General features: G+C 38.4%; 1 protein-coding gene across 1 annotated transcript in view; it reads right to left on the reverse strand.

The window, feature by feature from the left end:
- flot1a (flotillin 1a) overlaps positions 1-24,105 on the reverse strand; it is a 34,578-nt gene that overhangs the window by 1,402 nt on the left and 9,071 nt on the right. The window contains exons 6-13 of the mRNA XM_061930770.1: positions 22,176-22,295; positions 21,978-22,073; positions 12,750-12,902; positions 12,489-12,670; positions 8,143-8,188; positions 7,914-8,051; positions 5,714-5,875; positions 1-1,654 (exon numbers count right to left, since the gene is read on the reverse strand). The exon at positions 1-1,654 is cut by the window's left edge and continues 1,402 nt beyond it. Coding sequence (XP_061786754.1) covers positions 1,634-1,654; positions 5,714-5,875; positions 7,914-8,051; positions 8,143-8,188; positions 12,489-12,670; positions 12,750-12,902; positions 21,978-22,073; positions 22,176-22,295 — 918 coding nt within the window. The 3' untranslated portion in view covers positions 1-1,633. The remainder of the gene's footprint in view (positions 1,655-5,713; positions 5,876-7,913; positions 8,052-8,142; positions 8,189-12,488; positions 12,671-12,749; positions 12,903-21,977; positions 22,074-22,175; positions 22,296-24,105) is intronic.

Here is a 24,105-nt window from a genome sequence, read left to right on the forward strand (position 1 = left end):
TTGAATGCAGCTCATTTTTCTTCAAGTGCCTCCTTATTGTGCATCTTGAAATAGCCACACCACTATTTTTCAGATAGTCCTGTATTTCAGCAGAAGTTATTTGTGGATTTTTCTTTGCATCTCGAACAATTTTCCTGGCAGTTGTGGCTGAAATCTTTGCTGGTCTACCTGAATCCCTCATTTCCCACTTCTTAATCAGCGTTAGAACACTACTGATTGGTATTCTCAATTCCTTGGATATCTTTTTATACCCCTTTCCTGTTTTATGCAGTTTAATTACCTTTTCTCGCAGATCCTTTGACAATTCTTTTGCCTTCCCCATGACTCAGAATCCAAACACACCTGTGCAGCACTGAGGATTGGAACCTTGATTAGCCATTCAAACCTGTTTGTGTCAACTTTTGTGCATGTTATCAGATCAAAGTCACTGAGATATGTAAACTTTTGATCAGGGTCATTTGGGTACTTTCGGATATTTATATAAAATCGGATATTTTAGGGGTCACGACCCCTGAAAAACTTTAAAAAATTGTCTCTCTAAAATTATCGTCAGCGATCCTGTTCTGTCTCCCTGCTATGTTTCTCTGATCTTGAATGGGATTGTGCTGAAAATTGTAATTTCCCCTCGGGGATTAATAAAGTATTTCTGATTCTGACTATGCCTTTCTCCCCACATTCACGTATCGTCACGAAAATCCCTCCAGACGTCCATCACGACAGGACGCAGGTAAAAGTTTCAAAAACGCATATTTGAAAACAAACAGGAAGTCGGCCATCTTGGTTTCCGTCGGCCATTTTTAGGCCAAAAGCAGGGCTCGTACTCTAATGAACTCCTCCTATGAACTTTGACCAAATAAGTGGCAGTTAAAATGACACATACTAGACAAATGAACCACGATAAATTGTGAAGGAATTTTGCCGACGTCTTAGGATGTGGGCGCGGCATGGCGCCAAACTTTGCCACAAAACTTTCAACATTTATAACTCGGCTCCACAAAGTCAGATCTTGATCTTAATTGGTAGAAATGATGATGATGACACCCTGAAGTGCCGGATGGGTCAGTAACTGTTAGCACCCATTCGTGGTGAACAGAGCCTGGCGTCGAAAACTGCTCCTTGCCATCAACCATCCAACTGCACTTAACATGATCAGATCTTCTTCCAACCTAATATTAGGCTTTAAGGTCGAGAACTGATCATGACTAGGCATTGATATCGACACCAACATCGCCCCCTTGTGGTGGAAAATTATAACGGTCGTAACTTACTTCCTCATGCTCCGATCTTCCTAAAATGTTTGATGGTGGATCGGGACTTTGAGAAGAAGGCAACTGCATGCGTCATGGCCCTCTCAACACTGCTCGCAGCTTGAATTGTAAATTGTTTTGCCTTTTGTTTTCTGTCATTTGTTTCAAGGATGAAAGTGTTTTGCACTTCCAGGCCACCTAAAAAACAACAAAAGTAAGAACAAGGTAAATTGTACGTGTACACCACGTGTACACACACAGAGTGAAAAAGGAAGGTGAACAGGACAACCCGACAAAACAAAGAGGGAAATGTGCAGGGAGCCGACGATGTGTTCAAGACCCGTGCAGATAATGGCGTCCAGGAACAGGAGACCGGCCAAGATTCCTCAGCCAATACGGGAGCTCACCTGAAGAGGGGAGGGATGGAAGAGGGGCTTCGTTATTTGCACTGCAAAAAGTCAGTGTTCAAGGGGAAGAAAATACAAAAATTAGGGGTATTTTACTTGAACTAAGCAAAATTATCTGCCAATAGAACAAGAAAATTTGGCTTGTCAAGACTTTCCAAAACAAGTAAAATTAGCTAACCTCAATGAACCCCAAAATACCATAAATAAGTATATGCTCACTAATAACAAGTGCACTTTTCTTGATAGAAAAAACAAATATGAGACCTTTTTTCTTGAAAAATATTCTTAAATGAAGTAAATGCTAGTGCCATTATCTTGACATAATGATATGCGCTCGGCATTACATTTCTTGAAACCAGCAAACTTATACTAAAAACTAGTTTATTTTTCTTAATGGAAAGGCAACAAGGCAACCGCTTGTTACTCTCGGGGTCTACGAGCCGCTCATATATATATATATCAGTGACGTGCAGTCACTAGAGGCAGGTGAGGCGGGGCCTCACCTGCCATCATGGAAAGAAAAAAAATGTAAAAAGATTTTTTTTTAATTAAATTGTTATATGCATCCAGACATTTATAAACCCTCGGTTACACTTTTTTAAATAGATTCAATCTTGCACGTGGAAAGTTTAAGTGAGGGCTTTAGTTGATATAACACTCTCGTCAGGGGGTGCATTAATCCAGCACAACAGTGGCTCATGGACTTATTTTATAAGTAAAGGTAAGACCATAATAACGTTTTTTTTAATTAAATGTGCTTTTTTGTGTGCTACAGTTTGTATGTGTAAAGTTAAAGTTAAGTTAAAGTACCAATGATTGTCACACACACACTAGGTGTAATGAAATTTGTCCTCTGCATTTGACCCATCCCCTTGATCACCCCCTGGGAGGTGAGGGGAGCAGTGGGCAGCAGCGGCGCCACGCCCGGGAATAATTTTTGGTGATTTAATAACCCCCAATTCCAACCCTTGATGCTGAGTGCAAAGCAGGGAAGAATGCTGGTATGAGCTTTTAAACAAAACCTGTTAACTACTGCCAATCAAATGGTGAATAAGATACTCTTTAGGGTTCATGTTTGTAAATCTGACTGTGATGAAGTCAGTGCCTCACCAGCCATGAACCTCACCGCACGTCACTGATATATATATATATATATATATATATATATATATATATATATATATATATATATATATATATATATATATATATATATATATATATATATATATATATATATATATATATATAATTTTGAAGAATTTACCTGAATGTGCATGAACTATTTCTGTTCAAAATTGTTTGAAATGTCAAATGTCAAATGTTTAAATATTAACTTATAAATAAAGTTGATTTGATTTGATTTGATAACTGTCAGTTTCCTGTACTTTGCCAACTGTACTACTATATGAGTACATCTTTTCTATTGTTTCATTGAAAATAAAACAGCAAAGTCCATTTGGCTGTCATCTGTTTCAATTATGAGACACAATTGTGTCAAAGTCATGATTTTTTCATTTCATGCTTGAAATAAGAAATTATTACTTTAAAAAAGTAGTTTTATACTTGTGAGTGTTGATGACACAGCTTTGCAACACTTGATATTCTAGTTTCAAGCATATTTTACTCAATGTAGGTCATAACATATCAGCAACAAGCTGTAATATCTTACTGAGATCATTTAGGACCAAAACACTTAAAACAAGTAAAACACTCTAACATAAAATCTGCTTAGTGAGAAGAATTATCTTATCAGACAGAAAATAAGCAGATATCACCCTTATTTGAGATATTTCATCTTACTTAAATTTCAGTTTTTGCAGTGTGGGTATTTCCTAAAAGCCTGCAACAAAAAACATCGGTTTATTGGTCTTTTTAAGCCAATCACAAGCCTGAAGAAAGTCATTCCAGAGAAAGGCATAACAATCAAGGAAAAAGGAAAAGTAATCTCAAACTTAGAACAAGGAGGTTAGCTGACAAATTGTTGTTTTCCCTTCGATAAAGTCTATATGTCCCCCCCAAAAAAAATATGGACATGACTTCAATACAGGAAGTGATCGGTCTACGATGTACGAGTTCCACCCCTATGACGGCAAGGTCAATCTAATTTTAGAGTAAATCGGAACTTGTACCTAAATGAACAAACAAATAAATTGAACAAATAAAGCCTGGAATATACTCTCGCGTCACGTAACTTAAAGCACCCCTAGAGTATGCTTCATATTAAAAAAAAAAAATCTGCGATATAGTGAAGCTGCAAACTTCGAAGGGCGATGTGGCGAGGGATGACCTTTCATATAAAATACTGTAATAAAAAGTTGAAAACAAAAAAAAGAGAACAACTCCTTTTAGTTTTAGACCTGTGGTTGTCGTGCACGCTAAAAGGGCGCAAAAGGGTGGGGTGATTGCTAATGTTAGCATGCTAACGTTTTTAGCCAATTTTGCAGCTGTACACCTCAGTCGTATAACTTGGAACTTGACCAAGCTTCAATTTAGCATGCTACTGTTAGCATGTCATATAAAATGGTACTTGACCATACTTGCCAACCTTGAGACCTCCGAATTCGGGAGATTTGGGGGGGGGGGGGTTTAGGGGGGAGGAGTATATTTATAGCTAGAATTCACTGAAATTCAAGTATTTCATATATATATATATATATATATATATATATATATATATATATATATATATATATATATATATATGTCTTAATAAGGTTATCCAAAAAATAGTGCTCGATACCGTAGTAGAGCGCAATATATGTATGTGTGGGAAAAAAATCACAAGACTACTTCATCTCTACAGGCCTGTTTCATGAGGGGGTTCCCTCAATCATCAGGAGATTTCTCCTGATGATTGAGGGAACCCCCTCATGAAACAGGCCTGTAGAGATGAAGTAGTCTTGTGATTTTTTTCCCACACATACATATATATATATATATATATATATATATATATATATATATATATATATATATACAGTATATATATATGTATATATATATATATATATATACAGTATATATATGTATATATTTATATATATATATATATATATATATATATATATATACTTATATATACATATATATATATATATATATATATATATATATACAGTATATATATATGTATATATATATATATATACAGTATATATATGTATATATATATATATATATATATATATATATATATATATATATATATATATATATATATATATACATACAAATAAAATAAATACTTGACTTTCAGTGAATTCTAGCTATATATATAAATATATTGTATTATATATATATATAAATAAAACAAAATACTTGAATTTCAGTGTTCATTTATTTACACATATACACACACATAACACTCCTTTAGTCATTGTTGTATTTGAAAGTGCAATGCTTTGCAGCCAGTAGCACAGCCTTGGAAGGAGCATAGGTATGGGCAGCATCTGTGAAATTTAATTTGCAGGAAAGTATATTGTAGCGTCCCGGAAGAGTTAGTGCTGCAAGGGGTTCTGGGTATTTGCTCTGTTGTGTTTATGTTGTGTTACGGTGCGGATGTTCTCCCGAAATGTGTTTGTCATTCTTGTTTGGTGTGGGTTCACAGTGTGGCGCATACTTGTAACAGTGTTAAAGTTGTTTATACGGCCACCCTCAGTGTGACCTGTATGGCTGTTGATCAAGTATGCCTTGCATTCACTTATGTGTGTGTTAAAGCTGCATATATTATGTGACTGGGCCGTCACGCTGTTTGTATGTAGGAAAAGCGGACGTGACGACAGGTTGTAAAGGGCGCTAAAGGCAGTGCCTTTAAGGCATTCTCCCAATAATGTTGTCCGGGTGGAAATCGGGAGAATGGTTGCCCAGGGAGATTTTCGGTAGGGGCACTGAAATTCGGGAGTCTCCCGGGAATATCGGGAGGTTGAGACCGATACCGATAATTTCCGATATTACATTTTAAAGCATTTATCGGCATCGGCATCTCTAAACAGAAGTGACGTTGTCCTTCCTTAATGTAGCGACGCCTATTGTACGCTGTTCATAATTGTGCGATACCTGGGAGATGTTGACCCCGGTCAGCTTCTCCAGCGCGTCGGGGAGGCGCGTCATGATGTCCAGGACCTCTCCGGACAGTTTGGCGGCGCCCACGTCGCCGCCACTCGATATCATGGTAACCTTCTGGGCCTGACACAGAGGCTTGCTGATCTCTTCTGCCATCTAGTGGGCGCACGGGAAACACAAAACGTCAACACAGTCCTCTTATCTCAGAGACGTCAAAGTCATTTTCACTGAGGGCCACATCACAGTTATGTTTGGCCCCAGAGAGCCGCTTCTAAAAGTGAATACCATTATTACACAATTTTTTTATATTAATATTTTTTAGATTAATAGAAAAACAGTACTGTTGTTTTTATGGCAGTAAAAAAGGCAGCTCAGTTGCCAGAATTTTACTGTAAAATTAGTTTTTTTACTGGAAATTAAAAAAACTACAATTTTACAGTAACATTTTGGCACCTGAGCTGCCAGTTGTGTTAATTTTTTTACAGTTTATTAAAATTAAAAAAATTAAAAGTTACTGTTTTATTAATTTAGAAAAAAATGCTGTAAAAAAACACAGTAAATGTCACAATTTTACCGTGAAATTTATTACTACTTTTACATTGCACAATTTGATAGATACCTTGCTTTGAAATCATTATCATTAGTATTTATTTCTATTTAAAAAATGGTTTGAATGTTTGAGAATATATTTTTGCATAATAAGACAATATTTAAGTTAACATAATTTGCGATTACATGGAGTACATATATATTTTTCCATCCATTTTCTACTGCTTGTCCCCTTTGGAGTCACGGGGGGCGCTGGAGCCCATCTCAGCTGCATTCGGGCGGAGAAGCGGTGTACACCCTGGACAAGTCGCCACCTCATCACATATATTTTTCCTCCCAAAATAGAAAAAAAATAATACATTTAGTAAGAAAAGTTACAGTACTTTATGGATACATATTATTTCCAGGCTTTCGAGGGCCAAATAAAATGGGCATTGAGTTTGACACCTGTGTCTTATCTTAATCTTTTTGCTCTTGTGGACCAACACGCATGTTGCACAACACAGAGACAATAGCATTAAAAACAACAAGTTTCACACCAGCAGCTGATTGAACATTTTGAAAGTGCATGCCGAACTAGATAAAACTACTGGATGCTGATCACTTGTGACTACTTCACATGCAGCTACTGCCATCAACAAGAAAAACATTAAGGATTTCTACTAGGGATGTCCGATAATGGATTTTTTGCCGATATCCGATACTTCGATATTGTCCAACTCTTAATTACAGATTCCGATATCAACCGATACCGATATATACAGTTGTGGAATTAACACATTATTATGCCTAATTTTGTTGTGATCCCCGCTGGATGCATTAAACAATGTAACAAGGTTTTCCAAAATAAATCAACTCAAGTTATGGAAAAAAAGTGCCAACATGGCACTGCCATATTTATTATTGAAGTCACAAAGTGCATTATTTTTTTTAACATGCCGCAAAACAGCAGCTTGGAATTTGGGACATGAGGAGGTTGAGGTGTGGGGGTGTATATTGTAGCGTCCCGGAAGAGTTAGTGCTGCAAGGGGGTTCACAGTGTGGCGCATATTTGTAACAGTGTTAAAGTTGTTTATACGGCCACCCTCAGTGTGACCTGTATGGCTGTTGATCAAGTATACCTTGCACACACTTGTGTGTGTGTGTGTGAAAAGCCGTAGATGTTTTAAAAAGTCATACATTTTAGTTTTTGAAACCGTTACCGATAATTTTGAAACCGATACCAATAATTTCCGATATTACATTTTAAAGCATTTATCGGCCGATAATATCGGCAGTCCGGTATTATCGGACATCCCTAGTTTCTACCAGTATTTTCTGACCCAGCGCTAAAAAGAGAGCTTGTTGGTAATTGGAGGTCGAATAGTTATTTCCAATATTCCAATATTGCGCTACACAGCAGCAACACAACCAGTGCTGTAATAGCAGGAAGGAGCAAACTGCTTTTACATCACTACAGGCTTTTAAAGCGCATGCAGAGCTAAATTATGCCACTGGAAACTGACCCCTAATTAGAATTAAAATGCAGCTAAACTGCCATCTTGTGAAAAAATAAAAAAATCAAGAGGTTGCCTACAGCCACAGCTATTTTGTGGACTACGTGTGTCTGAGACTCATATTCGATTGCAAGAAGTCAGAGTCTCACCAGGGGCAGTTTCTCCAGCAACATGTCCACCATGGCGCCGTCCTGGTACTGCTGGAAGGCCTCCGCCTTCTTCGCCATCTGCTCGGCCTCGGCGCGACCTTTGGCCTCCACGGCGAAGGCCTCCGCCTCGCCTTTGATCTGATGGAGCGAGCGGAACAGGGCGGTGAAAAAGACAAGGGAGGAAAAATTTAAAAAAGGACAAATGGAACAGAGCAGATGGACGTCTCACCTTGATGGACTCCGCCTCTGCTTCAGCCTCCATGATCAACTTGAGGCTGCAAAAAGGCCAGAAAACGTGTATTTTAGTCAAGTCATTTGCAAAAGGTGAACATGGTAGATCATAGACTACTGGCAGCTGCACAACAGCTAAGCACACGAGAGCACACAAGCTAGACATATGTAAAAAGTGTCCTTAAATGAACAATATTGCAGTCTAAAACAGCACATTTGTCAATATAAACAAGTATCTAATAATTATATTTGCATATTACTTACACATACAAAGTCTAAAAGGCAGAAACTTAATCAAAAGTATCAGTAACAAACGTGTCCGCATCATTCAACTCACTTAGTCATGAGCTTAAGGGGACCTATCATGCAAAACTCACTTTTCTTACCTATTAGTAGCTGCTGTTGTGTATTTGGAATCTGTATAAGTCCCGAAAATATGAAATCAAACCATGGAGGCGTGGCAGAGATATTTATAAAATAACCTTGCCTTGTTTTCATACTTCCTCTAAACGAGGGGTTTGGAATTTGTTCCATTTGTGACGTTTTTCCCCACTAGTGATGTCAGCGAATTAACCATATATGGTAGAGATTAGGGATGTCCGATAATATCGATAAATGCTTTAAAATGCAATATCGGGAATTATCAGTATCGGTTTCAAAATTATCGGTATCGGTTTCAAAAAGTAAAATTTACGACTTTTTAAAACGTCGCTGTGTACACGGACGTAGGAAGAAGTACAGAGCGCCAATAAACCTTAAAGGCACTGCCTTTGGGTGCCGGCCCAGTCACATAATATCTACGGCTTTTCACACACTCACAAGTGAATGCCATGCATACTTGGTCAACAGCCATACAGGTCACACTGAGGGTGGCCGTATAAACAACTTTAACACTGTTACAAATATGCGCCACAGTGTGAACCCATACCAAACAAGAATGACAAACACATTTCGGGAGAACATCCGCACCGTAACACAACATAAACACAACAGAACAAATACACAGAACCCCTTGCAGCACTAACTCTTCCGGGATGCTACAATATACACCCCCCACTACCCCCTACCCTAAAACCCAGCCCCCCTCCCAACCCCGCCCACCTCAACCTCCTCATGCTCTCTCAGGGAGAGCATGTCCCAAATTTCATGCTGCTGTTTTGAAGCATGTTAAAAATAAGTATGCACTTTGTGACTTCAATAATAAATATGGCAGTGCCATGTTGGCATTTTTTTCCTTAACTTGAGTTGATTTATTTTGGAAAACCTTGTTACATTGTTTAATGCATCCAGTGGGGCATCACAACAAAATTAGGCATAATAATGTGTTGATTCCACAACTGTATATATATCGGTTTATATCGGTATCGGTAATTAACAGTTGGACAATATCGGAATATCGGATATCGGCATCTCTAGTAGAGATTTACCCGAAGAGCTTTGCGCGAGTTCACCATTGTAGTCAACAAGCGCCTACTTTTTCTCTATCTTGTTGTGGAGCAGACTGGCTCGTATATGCACATTCATCCACCGCTGTTGCCATTTCCAATACAAAGTAGCGTCTCGTTCTAATTTATCCTGTCAGCAGACTCGCTATGAAAGCACTAAAAACACAACATGGCTGACGGGGATAAGACGCGGTCCAAGTGGAGCCACGTAAATAAGACCCGCCCACACATTCCAACTTCAAAATGTTCTGCCTATTCAGGAATCATTGGGAATTGCATTTTTCAACCGATTAGAAAAATTCCAACTACAACCCACTTATATCACATTTTATCAATATTTTCAAAAGTTCCCGGTTTTTCAGAACTGTCCAAAATTTCAATGGCATTTCTATTCAAATGAATAGGAAAATATCTCAAAATATTTCGCATTTTTCAAACCAGATTGTATCCACCTACACTGCTCTTCCATATATCTAACTCAAAACATGTCTTCCCTTTCCCAAAATTCCCGGTTTTCCTGGAATTTCCGTGAAATTTCTCCCAAATTTCCACTTCAAAACAATGAATTGGAAATATATAATCGACTGCATATCCCACATTTGTCATCCGATTCACACCGTTCCAACTTCTAAATGTTCAGCCTATTCAGGAATCATTGGGAATTCTTCAATATTTTTCAAAAGATTCCCAGATTTTCCAGAATTCCGGGACATTTTTCGCATTGAAAATGAATGGGCCACTTTTTTTAACTTTCTGCAATTTCCACATTTTTCACACAATTAAAACCATTCCACCTTCAACACATTCTACGCATTCTGGTCATTGAAACCATTAAATTTCCAGGTTCCAAAAAATTCCAGGAATTCCCAACCTGTCTTTCCAAAACCTTATTTTCACTTCTTGCTGGAAAGTTTTCAGTCCTCATTTTTTAACCAATTCCAACCATCAGGACAACAAAAATAGCGATTATGTTTTCCTAAAAATTCCCGGTTTTCCCAAAATTCCAGGAATTCCGAAATACACATTCTCAATTCAAACTGTTATTGCGTCAACATTTTTCAACTGATTAGAAAAATTCAAACACCAACCCACTCATATCATTTAGGACATTCTATCAATATTTTCAAAAATTCCCGGTTTTCCAGAAATGTCCAAATTTCAATTGCATTTACATTCAAATGAATAGGAAAATATCTCAAAATATTTCGCATTTTTCAAACCAGATTATATCCACCCACACTGCTCTTCCCTTCCCCAAAATTCCCGGTTTTCCCGGAATTTCCGTGAATTTTCTCCCCATTGACAATGAATTAGAAATATATAATCGACTGCATATCCCACATTTCTCATCCGATTCACACTGTTCCAACTTCAAAATGTTCAGCCTATTCTGGAATCATTGGGAATTCTTCAATATTTTTCAAAAGATTCTCAGATTTTCCAGAATTCCGGGACATTTTTCTCATTGAAAATGAATGGGCCACTTTTTTTTTAACTTTCTGCAATTTCCACATTTTTCAAATAATTAAACCCACATTCAACACATTCTACGCATTCTGGTAATTGAAACCATCAAATTTCCAGGTTCCAAAAAATTCCAGGAATTCCCAACCTGGTTTTCCAAAGTCTTATTTTCACCTTTTGCTGGAAAATTTTCACAGTCCACATGTTTTAACCAATTCCAACCATTCCACCATCAAAACATTTCACATAATCAGGAAAACAAAAATAGCGATTTAGTTTTTCCTAAAAATTCCCGGTTTTCCCGAAATTCCGAAATACCCATTCTCAATTCAAACTGTTACTACTAGAGATGTCCGATAATGGCTTTTTGCCGATATCCGATATTGTCCAACTCTTTAATTACCGATACCGATATCAACCGATACCGATATCAACCGATATATACAGTCGTGGAATTAACACATTATTATGCCTAATTTGGACAACCAGGTATGGTGAAGATAAGGTACTTTTAAAAAAAATTAATAAAATAAAATAAGATAAATAAATTAAAAACATTTTCTTGAATAAAAAAGAAAGTAAAACAATATAAAAACAGTTACATAGAAACTAGTAATTAATGAAAATGAGTAAAATTAACTGTTAAAGGTTAGTACTATTAGTGGACCAACAGTACGCACAATCATGTGTGCTTACGGACTGTATCCCTTGCAGACTGTATTGATATATATTGATATATAATGTAGGAACCAGAATATTAATAACAGAAAGAAACAACCCTTTTGTGTGAATGAGTGTGAATGAGTGTAAATGGGGGAGGGAGGTATTTTGGGTTGGTGCACTAATTGTAAGTGTATCTTGTGTTTTTTATGTTGATTTAATAAAAAAACAAAAAACAAACTAACAACAAAAAAAACGATACCGATAATAAAAAATACGATACCGATAATTTCCGATATTACATTTTAACGCATTTATCGGCCGATAATATCGGCAGGCCGATATTATCGGCAGGCCGATATTATCGGACATCTCTGGTTACTACGTCACCATTTTTCAACCGATTCGAAAAAATCTAACACCAACCCACTCATATCATCCGAAGCCATTTGTGCTCCTATCAATATTTTCAAAAATTCCCGGTTTTCCAGAAATTCCCAAATTTCAATGGAATTCCCATTCAAATGAATTTGAGAATATCTCAAAAATATTTAGCATTTTTTAAACTAGATTCTATCCACCTACACTGCTCGAAAGGGACAAGGATGGATGAATTTTTATCATTGACAGAGCAGGAAGAGGCTAGGAATCTAAATTGATCTAAACATTTAACATGTGCTAATTCACGCAAATCGAGGCCCCCCACAAATCGCGGGGTCCCACGTCGTCAATCAACCGCACTTGTCACTCGGCAGGATTCAGACTCCCAACTCACCGCTGGGCCTCGGCCAGTTTCTCCAGGCGATATCTCTCGGCCTCGGCGGGCTTCTTCACCTTGGCCTCCAGCTCCTTCTCCTTGCGGGTAATCTCCTGCTCTTGCAGCGTGATCTGCTGGCTGCGCTCCACCACCTGCACCTGCATCCTCTCCTCCTCGATGCGCTGCTTAGTCTTGGCCACCTGCCGACAAGGACGGACTGCCCGGTGAGGGGAGTTGCGCACGAGTCGCCGGCGCTGAGGGTTAGCCCTCCGTTGTTACCTGCAACTGGTAGGCCATCTCTGACTCCGCCTTCTTGGTGTTGACTTCGACGTCGTAGGCAGCCTTCTTGAGCTCATAGTCACGCTGGGCCTTGGCCATGTCGATCTCGTTCTTGTACTGAGCCGAGATCTTCTCCTGCATGGCGTGGGCCTCCTGCATGGACAGAAGGTAAGGGCAGAGTTTTGATTGGAATTTTTAGCACCAAACACTTTGCGGTGTCCAAACTTTCTCTTCAAACAGAAAAATGTGTAAATGTGTTATTCTTTACTTTTTGTTCCCCGAACACGCTAAAACTAGAGATGTCCGATACAATCGGACTGCTGATTTTATCGGCCGATAAATGCTTTAAAATGTAATATCGGATATTATCGGTATCTGTTTCAAAAAGTAAAATTTATGACTTTATAAAACGCCGCTGTACGGAGTGGTACACAGACGTAGGGAGAAGTACAGAGCGCCAATAAACCTTAAAGGCACTGCCTTTGCGTGCCGGCCCAGTCACATAATATCTACGGCTTTTCACACACACAAGTGAATGCAAGGCATACTTGGTCAACAGCCATACAGGTCACACTGAGGGTGGCCGTATAAACAACTTTAACACTGTCACAAATATGCGCCACACTGTGAACCCACACCAAACAAGAATGACAAACACATTTCGGGAGAACATCTGCACCGTAACACAACATAAACACAACAGAACAAATACCCAGAACCCCTTGCAGCACTAACTCTTCCGGGACGCTACAATATACACCCCCGCCCACCTCAACCACCTCATGCTCTCTCAGGGAGAGCATGTCCCAAATTCCAAGCTGCTGTTTTGAGGCATGTTGAAAAAAATAATGCACTTTGTGACTTCAATAATAAATATGGCAGTGCCATGTTGGCATTTTTTCCCATAACTTGAGTTGATTTATTTTGTAAAACCTTGTTACATTGTTTAATGCATCCAGCGGGGGATCACAACAAAATTAGGCATAATAATGTGTTAATTCCACGACTGTATATATGTGTGTCGGTTGATATCAAAATCGGTAATTAAGAGTTGGACAATATCGGAAATCGGCAAAAAAAACATTATCGGACATCTCTAGCTAAAACCAATCTTGATTGGACAAGACGTGCTCCCCATTGGAATTCATGCACCCCTGCATCTGCACATGTGTATGAATCCAAGGAAAAACTCTTTCACAAGATTACAATCGTAAATAACGCTAAGTATATATATTTTTTATTATTCTGTCATTTAATATGTACATGTTTTACACTACAAGCTATCAAACTGCTTGGCACTCAGCATCAAGGGTTGGAATTGGGGGTTAAATCACCAAAAATGATTCCCGGGCGCGGCACTGCTGATGCCCACTGCTCCCCTCACCTCCCAGGGGGTGAACAAGGGGATGGGTCAAATGCAGAGGACACATTTCACCACACCTAGTGTGTGTGACAATCATTGGTACTTTAACTTAACTTTAACCTATGTTTTTTTTGCTGGCATTTCATTTTTGAAACCATAACCTAATGAATCGTACATTACATTGTTTAATACTAGTGTGACACATGTATATTAAATGAGAAAATACAATAGTGAATTATATTTATATAGTGAAGTGAAGTGAATTATATTTATATAGCGCTTTTCTCTAGTGACTCAAAGCGTTTTACATAGTGAAACCCAATATCTAAGTTACATTTAAACCAGTGTGGGTGGCACTAGGAGCAGGTGAGCAAAGTGTCTTGCCCAAGGACACAACGGCAGTGACCAGGATGGCGAAAGCGGGAATCGAACCTGGAACCCTACCAACTGAGCTATGCCGCCCCAATTTAATATGTACATGTTTTACACTATAAGCTATCAAACCTATGTTTGTTTTTTTTTGCTGGCATTTAATTTTTGAAACCATAACCTAATAAATTGTACATTACATTGTTTAATAGTAGTGTGACACATGTATATTAAATGACAAAATACAATAGCGTTATTTAGCGTAACAATTGTACTCATGTGCAGTGATGGGCAAGTACAAGCTACTTGTAGCTAAGCTACGTAGCTTCACTACATTTTCCAGTAGCTTACCTACTTTTTCTCGAGTAGATTTTCCTGTCACACATCATGATCGCATGATGTGATCGACACTAAAGGGAAAATCTAATCAGCGGAAGAGAATCCCTCTGCCATTTTCAAGTATGAAGCTCGTCAGCTTGGAGCATCCCTCTGTCTCTGACTCTTTCGTCGTCGTGTGACATGAGTGCGTGACTGTTATGATTTTGCTTCCTAGTTTTGGATTTGATCGCACAGATTTTGCTTCCTAGTTTTAGATTTGATCGCACAAATCGCATCATAATAATCCCCTCAATTCCAACCAAAAATGGATTAACTCGCTGGAATATAAAGACAATATAACATACATCCATAAACATGGATGCATATGCAAAAGTGCAATTTATTTATCTGTACAGTAATCTATTTATTTATATCTGCACCTTATTGCTCTTTTATTATGCACTATAACCAGCTAATACAACAAAATTGTGTTGTTATCTGTACTGTAAAGTTCAAATTTGAATGACAATAAAAGGAAGTCTAAGTCTAAGTCTGTAGCTCAGCTACTTTTAGACTCTACTTTTAGGTAGCTTACATCAAAGCTACATGCTACAAAGAGAGAAAATGGACTGTGAATATAGGTCCCAAAAAAATATATGGAGAAAATCCAATGACCTGGATGAATGAGAACATCTATACATGCGAAGAAGATCCATGGATTGGTTGGTGTTCGCATGATGAGTCACAATTGGCTAAGGTTAGGGCGAAACATTACGTACTGGCCAATCAGAGACAAGATAAGGCGGTTCAGCAAAACTAGAAAGCAAAATCATAACAGTCACGCACTCATGTCACATGACAACGAAAGAGTCAGAGACAGGGGGATGCTTCAAGCTGACAAGCTTCATACTTGAAAATGGCAGAGGGATTTTCTTCAGAAGATTAGATTATTCCTTTAGATGACGTGCAGGAAACCCAGAATAATGCGTGTCCTTGGCCGTATTTAGACAAATGTATGTGTTTAGAGAAAACAATGCCCAAAAACTTGATTTTAAGTTGTTTACTCTGTAAAACTAAAATCATAATTGCTCTCTTCCTCTAAGACGTCCAATACAAATTTAGGAACACACATTAGGGTGAGTTGAGTTCATGAAAAGTTTTACTGCACATAACCATTACCAACTGTCCCCAAACAACACACTTTTTTTTTTTGTCAAGCTAGAGATAGAGGCTGTTATTTTACTGTCGGTAGAGAAAATTAACCCTTGTGTGGTGTTCGGGTCTGTGGGATCCATTTTTATTTTTTATTAAAAGAAAAATGATACAAAAACTATTGTAGTGGCGTTCTGTACAAAAGGTACACTTTAATTTAGTGTTGTTTTGATATGTCATCTTAGTGACATCATGCACAAAAGTGCACTCATAGCTTGTTTTAAAATGTCTCTGACAATCTTGCACTTTCTGTTTTGGAACTGACATGAATGTTTGTGCCACTGCTTAATAACTGTTTAATAAATACACTTTTGGTCAATTGACTTAGTTGTGATTTCCCTCTCTGCATGAACGTTTGAAATGAGCATATATTAATGCAGTATGAAGAAGAATGTTTTAATGTAGACACATAGAATCATGATACTGCTGTGATTATATGCATCAAGTGTTCATTCAAGGCTAAGGCAAAATATCGAGATATATATCGTGTATCGTGATGAGATATTAATAAAAAGTCTTATCGCCCAGCCCTACTTGAAAGCTTTCAATGTCGGTTGCTGTATACATTTGGAGAAAAGATTAGGAATGAGAAGCTGATTTTTAAATTATCGGAATAAATAATAGAAATAATATATGAGAATTATGTTTTTTTTATATAGTTTTACTTCTGTGAGTACAGTACTACTATCATACTAATTAGCGTGTGCTTACTGTATGTAACAGTATGATTTCACTAGTAAACATCTCATATTGATCTCCTTCGGCAATTAGCGCCACTTTACCCACAAATTGTTAAACTTGCACTTACCCATCTTCGGCAAGTAACTCGCCTTTGCTGTGGGCTTTCGTTTAGTACCAACACGAGCTGATGGTGTGCGATAAATTCTGACCAGTCAGCACTTTAGTTCCGTTTTGTAGTTACGTTGTATGTTGCGTCCTCAAAAATCGCAACATTTAAAAGGAAGACTGAAGTTTATGCATGTTTTCGATAAAAGTAACATTAATACATTTAAAAAAAAACTTTAAAGTCGTATTTGATACATTTTACGAGATTTTAGGAGAATTTTAGACATTTTAAGGCCTTAAATTCGAATTGTTGGATTTAAGACCTTTTAAGACCCCGCGAAACCCTGAAATATAACATTTAACCCGATGACTGTGCTGTCCAGTTGCTCCCATCTTGTTTTCCTACACTTCTGAGTCTCATTTGCAAGTATTACACAATAGACTTTGCATGCAATTCCAAGACGTTAGACGGCAGTAGTGCTATGGTCAGGAAGTCGTTTTTTGCCGTTAATAAGCTGAATGTGCTAGTCTTGCCTTTTGTTGAGTCCTACAAAGTGTTTATACTGTGAATCTAGTACTTATTACACACCAGATGTTTGATTGTAACATGCACCTTAGTTGTGGTTTTGATTACCACATTGGAAAGTGTTGAAATCGCCATTTAAATTATAATAAAAATATATACGGCATATTCAATGTAAATTAGCATTGAAAAGTGAAGGCTTTCTATCACGCATGTTGGCATGGAAAATTGCAACATGACCTCGAGGCATTCTGCTACAAATACGCCTGATTGCCCGCCAGGTGCTTCTGCCGGTGCATGCAATCAAACACGACATCACATGCAACAAAGATATCAAAATATTATTCATCAGTATCAGGTAGTACCGACAAAATTCAGTCGGTACCTTTCAAAGGGGAACATTATCACCAGACTTATGTAAGCGTCAATATATACCTTGATGTTGCAGAAAAAAGACCATATATTTTTTTAACCGATTTCCGAACTCTAAATGGGTGAATTTTGGCGAATTAAACGCCTTTCTAATATTCGCTCTCGGAGCGATGACGTCACAACGTGGCGTCACATCGGGAAGCAATCCGCCATTTTCTCAAACATCGAGTCAAATCAGCTCTGTTATTTTCCGTTTTTTCGACTGTTTTCCGTGCCTTGGAGACATCATGCCTCGTCGGTGGGTTGTCGGAGAGTGTAACAACACAAACAGGGACGGATTCAAGTTGCACCAGTGGCCCAAAGATGCAAAAGTGGCAGGAAATTGGACGTTTGTTCCGCACACTTTACCGACGAAAGCTATGCTACGACAGAGATGGCAAGAATGTGTGGATATCCTGCGACACTCAAAGCAGATGCATTTCCAACGATAAAGTCAAAGAAATCTGCCGCCAGACCCCCATTGAATCTGCCGGAGTGTGTGAGCAATTCAGGGACAAAGGAACCTCGGTAGCACGGCAAGCAATGGCGGCAGTTTGTTCCGGCAGACGAGCGAGCTAAACCCCCTAGATGTCTTTGCTCACACCGTCCCTTATGCCACCGAAGATGATCAAGAGAAGAATATCGACCCTAGCTTCCCTGGCCTGCTGACATCAACTCCAAAACTGGACAGATCAGCTTTCAGGAAAAGAGAGCGGATGAGGGTATGTCTACATAATATATTAATTGATGAAAATTGGGCTGTCTGCACTCTCAAAGTGCATGTTGTTGCCAAATGTATTTCATATGCTGTAAACCTAGTTGTTTGTTTCCTTTAATGCCAAACAAACACATACCAATCGTTGGTTAGAAGGCGATCGCCGAATTCGTCCTCGCTTTCTCCCGTGTCGCTGGCTGTCGTGTCGTTTTCGTCGGTTTCGCTTGCATACGGTTCAAACCGATATGGCTCAATAGCTTCAGTTTCTTCTTCAATTTCGTTTTCACTACCTGCCTCCACACTACAACCATCCGTTTCAGTACATGCGTAATCTGTTTCCGCTTAAGCCGCTGAAATCCGAGTCTGAATCCGAGTTATTTTGTCGCTATAGCTTGCTGTTCTTTCCGCCATGTTTGTTTGTGTTGGCATCACTGTGTGACATCACAGGAAAATGGACGGGTGTTTATAACGATGGTTAAAATCAGGCACTTTGAAGCTTTTTTTAGGGATATTGCGTGATGGGTAAAATTTTGAAAAAAACTTCGAAAAATATAATAAGCCACTGGGAACTGATTTTTAATGGTTTTAACCATTCTGAAATTGTGATAATGTTCCCCTTTAAAATAGAAAGGTGACATTCGTGAACAAATTTAATCTTTTTAACGGCTCTTCTAAGTGAACTACCATGAATTGATTAACTACCATGAATTTATTAACGTGGACCCCGACTTAAACACGTTGAAAAACTTATTCGGGTGTTACCATTTAGTGGTCAATTGTACGGAATATGTACTATACTGTGCAATCCACTAATAAAAGTTTCAATCAATCTGTTTGAGCTGATTTGCAGTTGCAAGCTGTTCAGTGTATTATGTTAGAATTTTTTATGTTAATGTTTTATGATTCAATGACATGAAACACAACAGAATAAAATAGAAATTATTTCAGTTATTCTGATCCCACTTCTTATCTTATAACTGCTACCAGTGAGTATTTATTTGATTAAAATAACTAATTATAGTAACAAGCAAGTCTTTTGAACGGCTCTTTAAAAGGAACCGCCGCTCAAGATCCGGTTCCCTTCAAAAACCCATAAATCCCACCTCTAATATAAAAGCACTATAAAAATCGGTAGCCTTCCATACTTATCCCAACAGGCACAAGCCGTCAAAACAATGTTGAGAACTTGTTGAATTAGGTCCTGACGTTGAGCAACTCAAACCTAACGTTGGAACAACATGCTTTTTGACAACGTTTAATCAATGTTGGGTTTTGACGTTGATTTGACCATTGAATTTTGGTCATTTTCCAACCAATATTCTACAACACAAATACAACGTTGCAGTGACATGCAGTCACTAGAGGCAGGTGAGGCGGGGCCTCACCTGCCATCATGGAAAGAAAAAAAATGTAAAAAAAAAAAAAAAAAATTAAATTGTTAAATGTATCCAGTGATTATACTATAAAGTTATTTTCCATTTAACTTCACCAGTTTTAGATTATTTTTATTCAAAATCGCTGAATTTTCACATTTGCCGTTCAAATACTGAGAAGAGACGGTGCGGTGAACAGCAGCCAGTTGAGGCACGTCACTCATTTGTGCCTCACCATGGATTGCGGACTCGGCTAACTGCTGGCCTGCTGTGCAGTGAGACCGTATTGCTATATGAACTATATTATACATTTCCATAGTTTAGTTAGCTGAGGTATATAATGTACAGTGTATTTTGTCAACAACTGTATGTGTGTAACGTATTTCTTGTGCTGAGCGATCATAAAACGGTTGCAAAAGACGCACTGGCTGAGGCTCGCAGTAATCCGCCTCCTGCACCCCCGCCGTAAAATTTGCACCCCCTGACAGGAGTGTTATATCAACTAAAGCCCACACTTAAACTTTCCACGTGCAAGATTGAATCTATTTAAAAAAGTTATTTCATAAGAAGCCAAAAAGTGCAAAAACAATAATGTTCGTGTTGGAGGAGTTGTGAATAACTGCAGGGCCACAACATTAGGTACACCTGCAGTCTGCAGGTGTACCTAATGTTGTGGCCCTGCAGTCATTCACAACTCCTCCAACACGAACATTATTGTTTTTGCACTTTTTGGCTTCTTATTAAATAACTTTTGTAACCTATTTTTATGGGCTTTCCTCCTTGTGATAGTAAGTTCCTGTTATGCGCTGTTATACAGTATATGCCTTGAGCTCTTATTTTGAAGGCGCTAAGAGCGGAAGTGATGACACGGAGTGGAGCGGAGGTTTTTGAAAGAAGGTAAATAAAGTGGTCCTTGTGTAAACTGGAGCCTCCGTGTTTGTTATTTTGTAGTTTCATACAGGCGAAATTTATAAACCCTCGGTTACACTTTTTTAAATAGATTCAATCTTGCACATGGAAAGTTGAAGTGAGGGCTTTAGTTGATATAACACTCCCGTCAGGGGGTTCATTAATCCAGCACAACAGCGGCGCATGGACTTCATTTATAAGTAAAGGTAAGACCATAATAATGTTTTTTTATTAAATGTGCTTTTTTGTGTGCTACAGTTTGTATGTGTAAAGTTAAAGTTAAGTTAAAATATCAATGATTGTCACACACACACTAGGTGTGGTGAAATTTGTCCTCTGCATTTGACCCATCCCCTTGTTCACCCCCTGGGAGGTGAGGGAAGCAGTGGGCAGCAGCGGCGCCGCGCCCGGGAATCATTTTTGGTGATTTAACCCCCAATTCCAACCCTTGATGCTGAGTGCCAAGCAGAGAAAAATGCTGGTATGAGCTTTTAAACATAACCCGTTAACTGCTGCCAATCAAATGGTGAATAAGATACTCTTTAGGGTTCATATGTTTGTAAATCTGACTGTGATTAAGTCAGTGCCTCACCAGCCATCAACCTCACCGCACGTCACTGCAACGTTGAAACAACATGCTTTTTGACAAGGTTTATTCAATGTCAGGTTGTGACGTTGATTTGACCATTGAAATTTAGTAATTTCCCAACCAACCACGTGGATCCAACGTTAGACACCAACGTTGTCGCAATTTACAAATACAACTATTTTGCAACGTTGTTTCAAAGTCAGTTTTAAAGGACATGTATGTATAATCAACATTGTATCAATGTCTTGTGCCTGCTGGGACAGAGCAACTGATTTGTACAGCTAAGTGTTTAACAATAAAGTTGTAATTAGCTCTAGTTTGTTAGAAAACAAGCCTAACGTCCCTGTTTTGCGGGGGGAATTTGATCATTTTAAGTCCAGAATTATGAAATAAGTGGCAATGTTTACATTTTATTTTGGGTAAAAAAAAAATAAAGCTTACATTTTAAAGATTATTGGCAATGTTGTTCAAACCATACGGCGTATTTTGCATGCGTTTGCATTCTTCTTGTTGTTGTGGAATGGAATATCCTCATTGTACTTTGCCCTGACTAGCTTAGGCTCGGCCAAGGCACAAGGGCGTCACGTTTCTAGGGATGTCTCTGTTTTTTTTACACAATATTCAATAGTATCATACAGGTCATAATATCAGACATCTCACCCTGATCACAGCATCTCTCTTGTTGAGCGCCTCGCCGATACGAGCGTCTTTCTGGACCTGGGCCGTGCGAGCCTTCCCCAGAGAATGCAGGTAATCCTGAGCAAAACACAGGTTGGCATCGTATTGAAACGAGAAACACATTTTTTTCAAGAATTAAATCAAGGATAAAACGGTGAGAGCGGGCGTGGCGGCCCTGACCTGGTCGTCGTGCACGTCTTTGAGCGTGTAGCTGACCACGCTGATGCCCATGTTGACCAGGTCGGAGGAGGCTACTTTGAAGACCTGCTCGGAGAACTTCTTGCGGTCCTTGTAGATCTCCTGCAAGAACATCAGTAGGACGCAAAGGTCACGTGTAGGTTTAAGAATTATTATTATTTTTTGGTCGTGTCTGAGCTCTGACACAAGCTTCAAACTTTTACTTTTCCAAATGGTGGGCACGACTGATGTAATAAAATAATGACAACAAAGACGGCAATCACTCAAAGATCCTTTATGTAACTCGAAGACTGCTCTGATACTGCAAAACCAGCGTCAAAGATCATCTATGCCACATGTTTTTCTATCCATACCAAGGATAGCAGAGTTTCCCCAGAGGGCTGCAATCTGTAACTCAGTCCCTCCAGGATTTCGCTCATTTTTTCGTGATTGTTGAGGCCTTAAAATGCCTGTGTATGCGACACCTTTTTGAGAACGTAGCATGAAATGTTGCAATGTTTTGAGACGTAGTTTTTCCTATTTTTTTTAATAGAGGTTCATTTGTGTCTTTATTACGAAAGCTTTTTTTTACACTGTATTTATATAACTGAATTTTTTTTTTTTCATCAAATTATGCGACTTGTCCAGGGTGTACCCCGCCTTCCGCCCGATTGTAGCTGAGATAGGCTCCAGCGCCCCCCGCGACCCCAAAGGGAATAAGCGGTAGAAAATGGATGGATGGATGGGTTGTCTGTCTATCTGTGTTGGCCATGTGATGAGGTGGCGACTTGTCCAGGGTGTACCCCACCTTCCGGACAAATGCAGCGGAGATAGGCTCCAGCGAACCTTCGCGACCCCAAAAGGGACAAGCGGTAGGAAATGGATGGATGTTGACAATTTCATTGAATAATTTGTGTTTGAAAATTCAGTTTGTTATAATATAGTGGTTTAAAATTGAGTGTGTAAAAATTCAGTGAAGAAATATTTGTGTATTAGAATCAGCCAATGAGTTGTCAAGTTTGATGTCACATGCATGGAGGTTGATTTGGGTCTTTATTTTATTATTATTTTTATTTTTTTCGATATATTTATGTAACTGATTATTTTGCGTTTTAATTATGAGACCTGAATTTTTTTTACATCAAAAATATGTTAGCAAAATACATGTAAAATTCAATGTTTTTAAATTCAGTGTTTAAACATTCAGTATATAAAAATTCAGTGCAGAAAAATTTGCTGCTGCAAAACGCAAGACCCAATTGCGGCAAATTAAGACTGAAGCAATCGATCCTGTCTCAGAAGCAGCCAATTAGGTGTCACGTTTGAAGTCACGTGACACGGGTCATACAAAGAGGCGGGTTATGCAGCACTCCAGCCACAGGCCATTTATTCTACTATGTGCTTGGATCCCTTTTTATGAACACTTTAAACAGTGGAGATTGCCGTGCAATTAGTGAAACAATCCCAAGATTCCTCAAAAAAGGATAAAAGTTGATCACACGATGGTCCAAACACTCACCTATGACTGATACTAAACCATTGTAAAACACCATCTCAAAAACTGAATTAAATGTTTGTTTTTTTACTGACTGAAACACTCGAAATGTACATGAAAACACAGAATTTGGGATTGACAATATTAACTAACACTGAATATTGAGAATATATGAACGTTTCTCCTCTTTTACAAACCCCGTTTCCATACGAGTTGGGAAATTGTGTTAGATGTAAATATAAACGGAATACAATGATTTGCAAATCCTTTTCAACCCATATTCAATTGAATGCACTACAAAGACAAGATATTTGAAGTTCAAACTCATAAACTTTATTTTTTTTTAACTTAGAATTTCATGGCTGCAACACGTGCCAAAGTAGTTGGGAAAGGGCATGTTCACCACTGTGTTACATGGCCTTTCCTTTTAACAACACT

Source organism: Nerophis lumbriciformis, linkage group LG37 (genome assembly GCF_033978685.3).
Source record: "Nerophis lumbriciformis linkage group LG37, RoL_Nlum_v2.1, whole genome shotgun sequence".
Taxonomy (NCBI): domain Eukaryota; kingdom Metazoa; phylum Chordata; class Actinopteri; order Syngnathiformes; family Syngnathidae; genus Nerophis; species Nerophis lumbriciformis.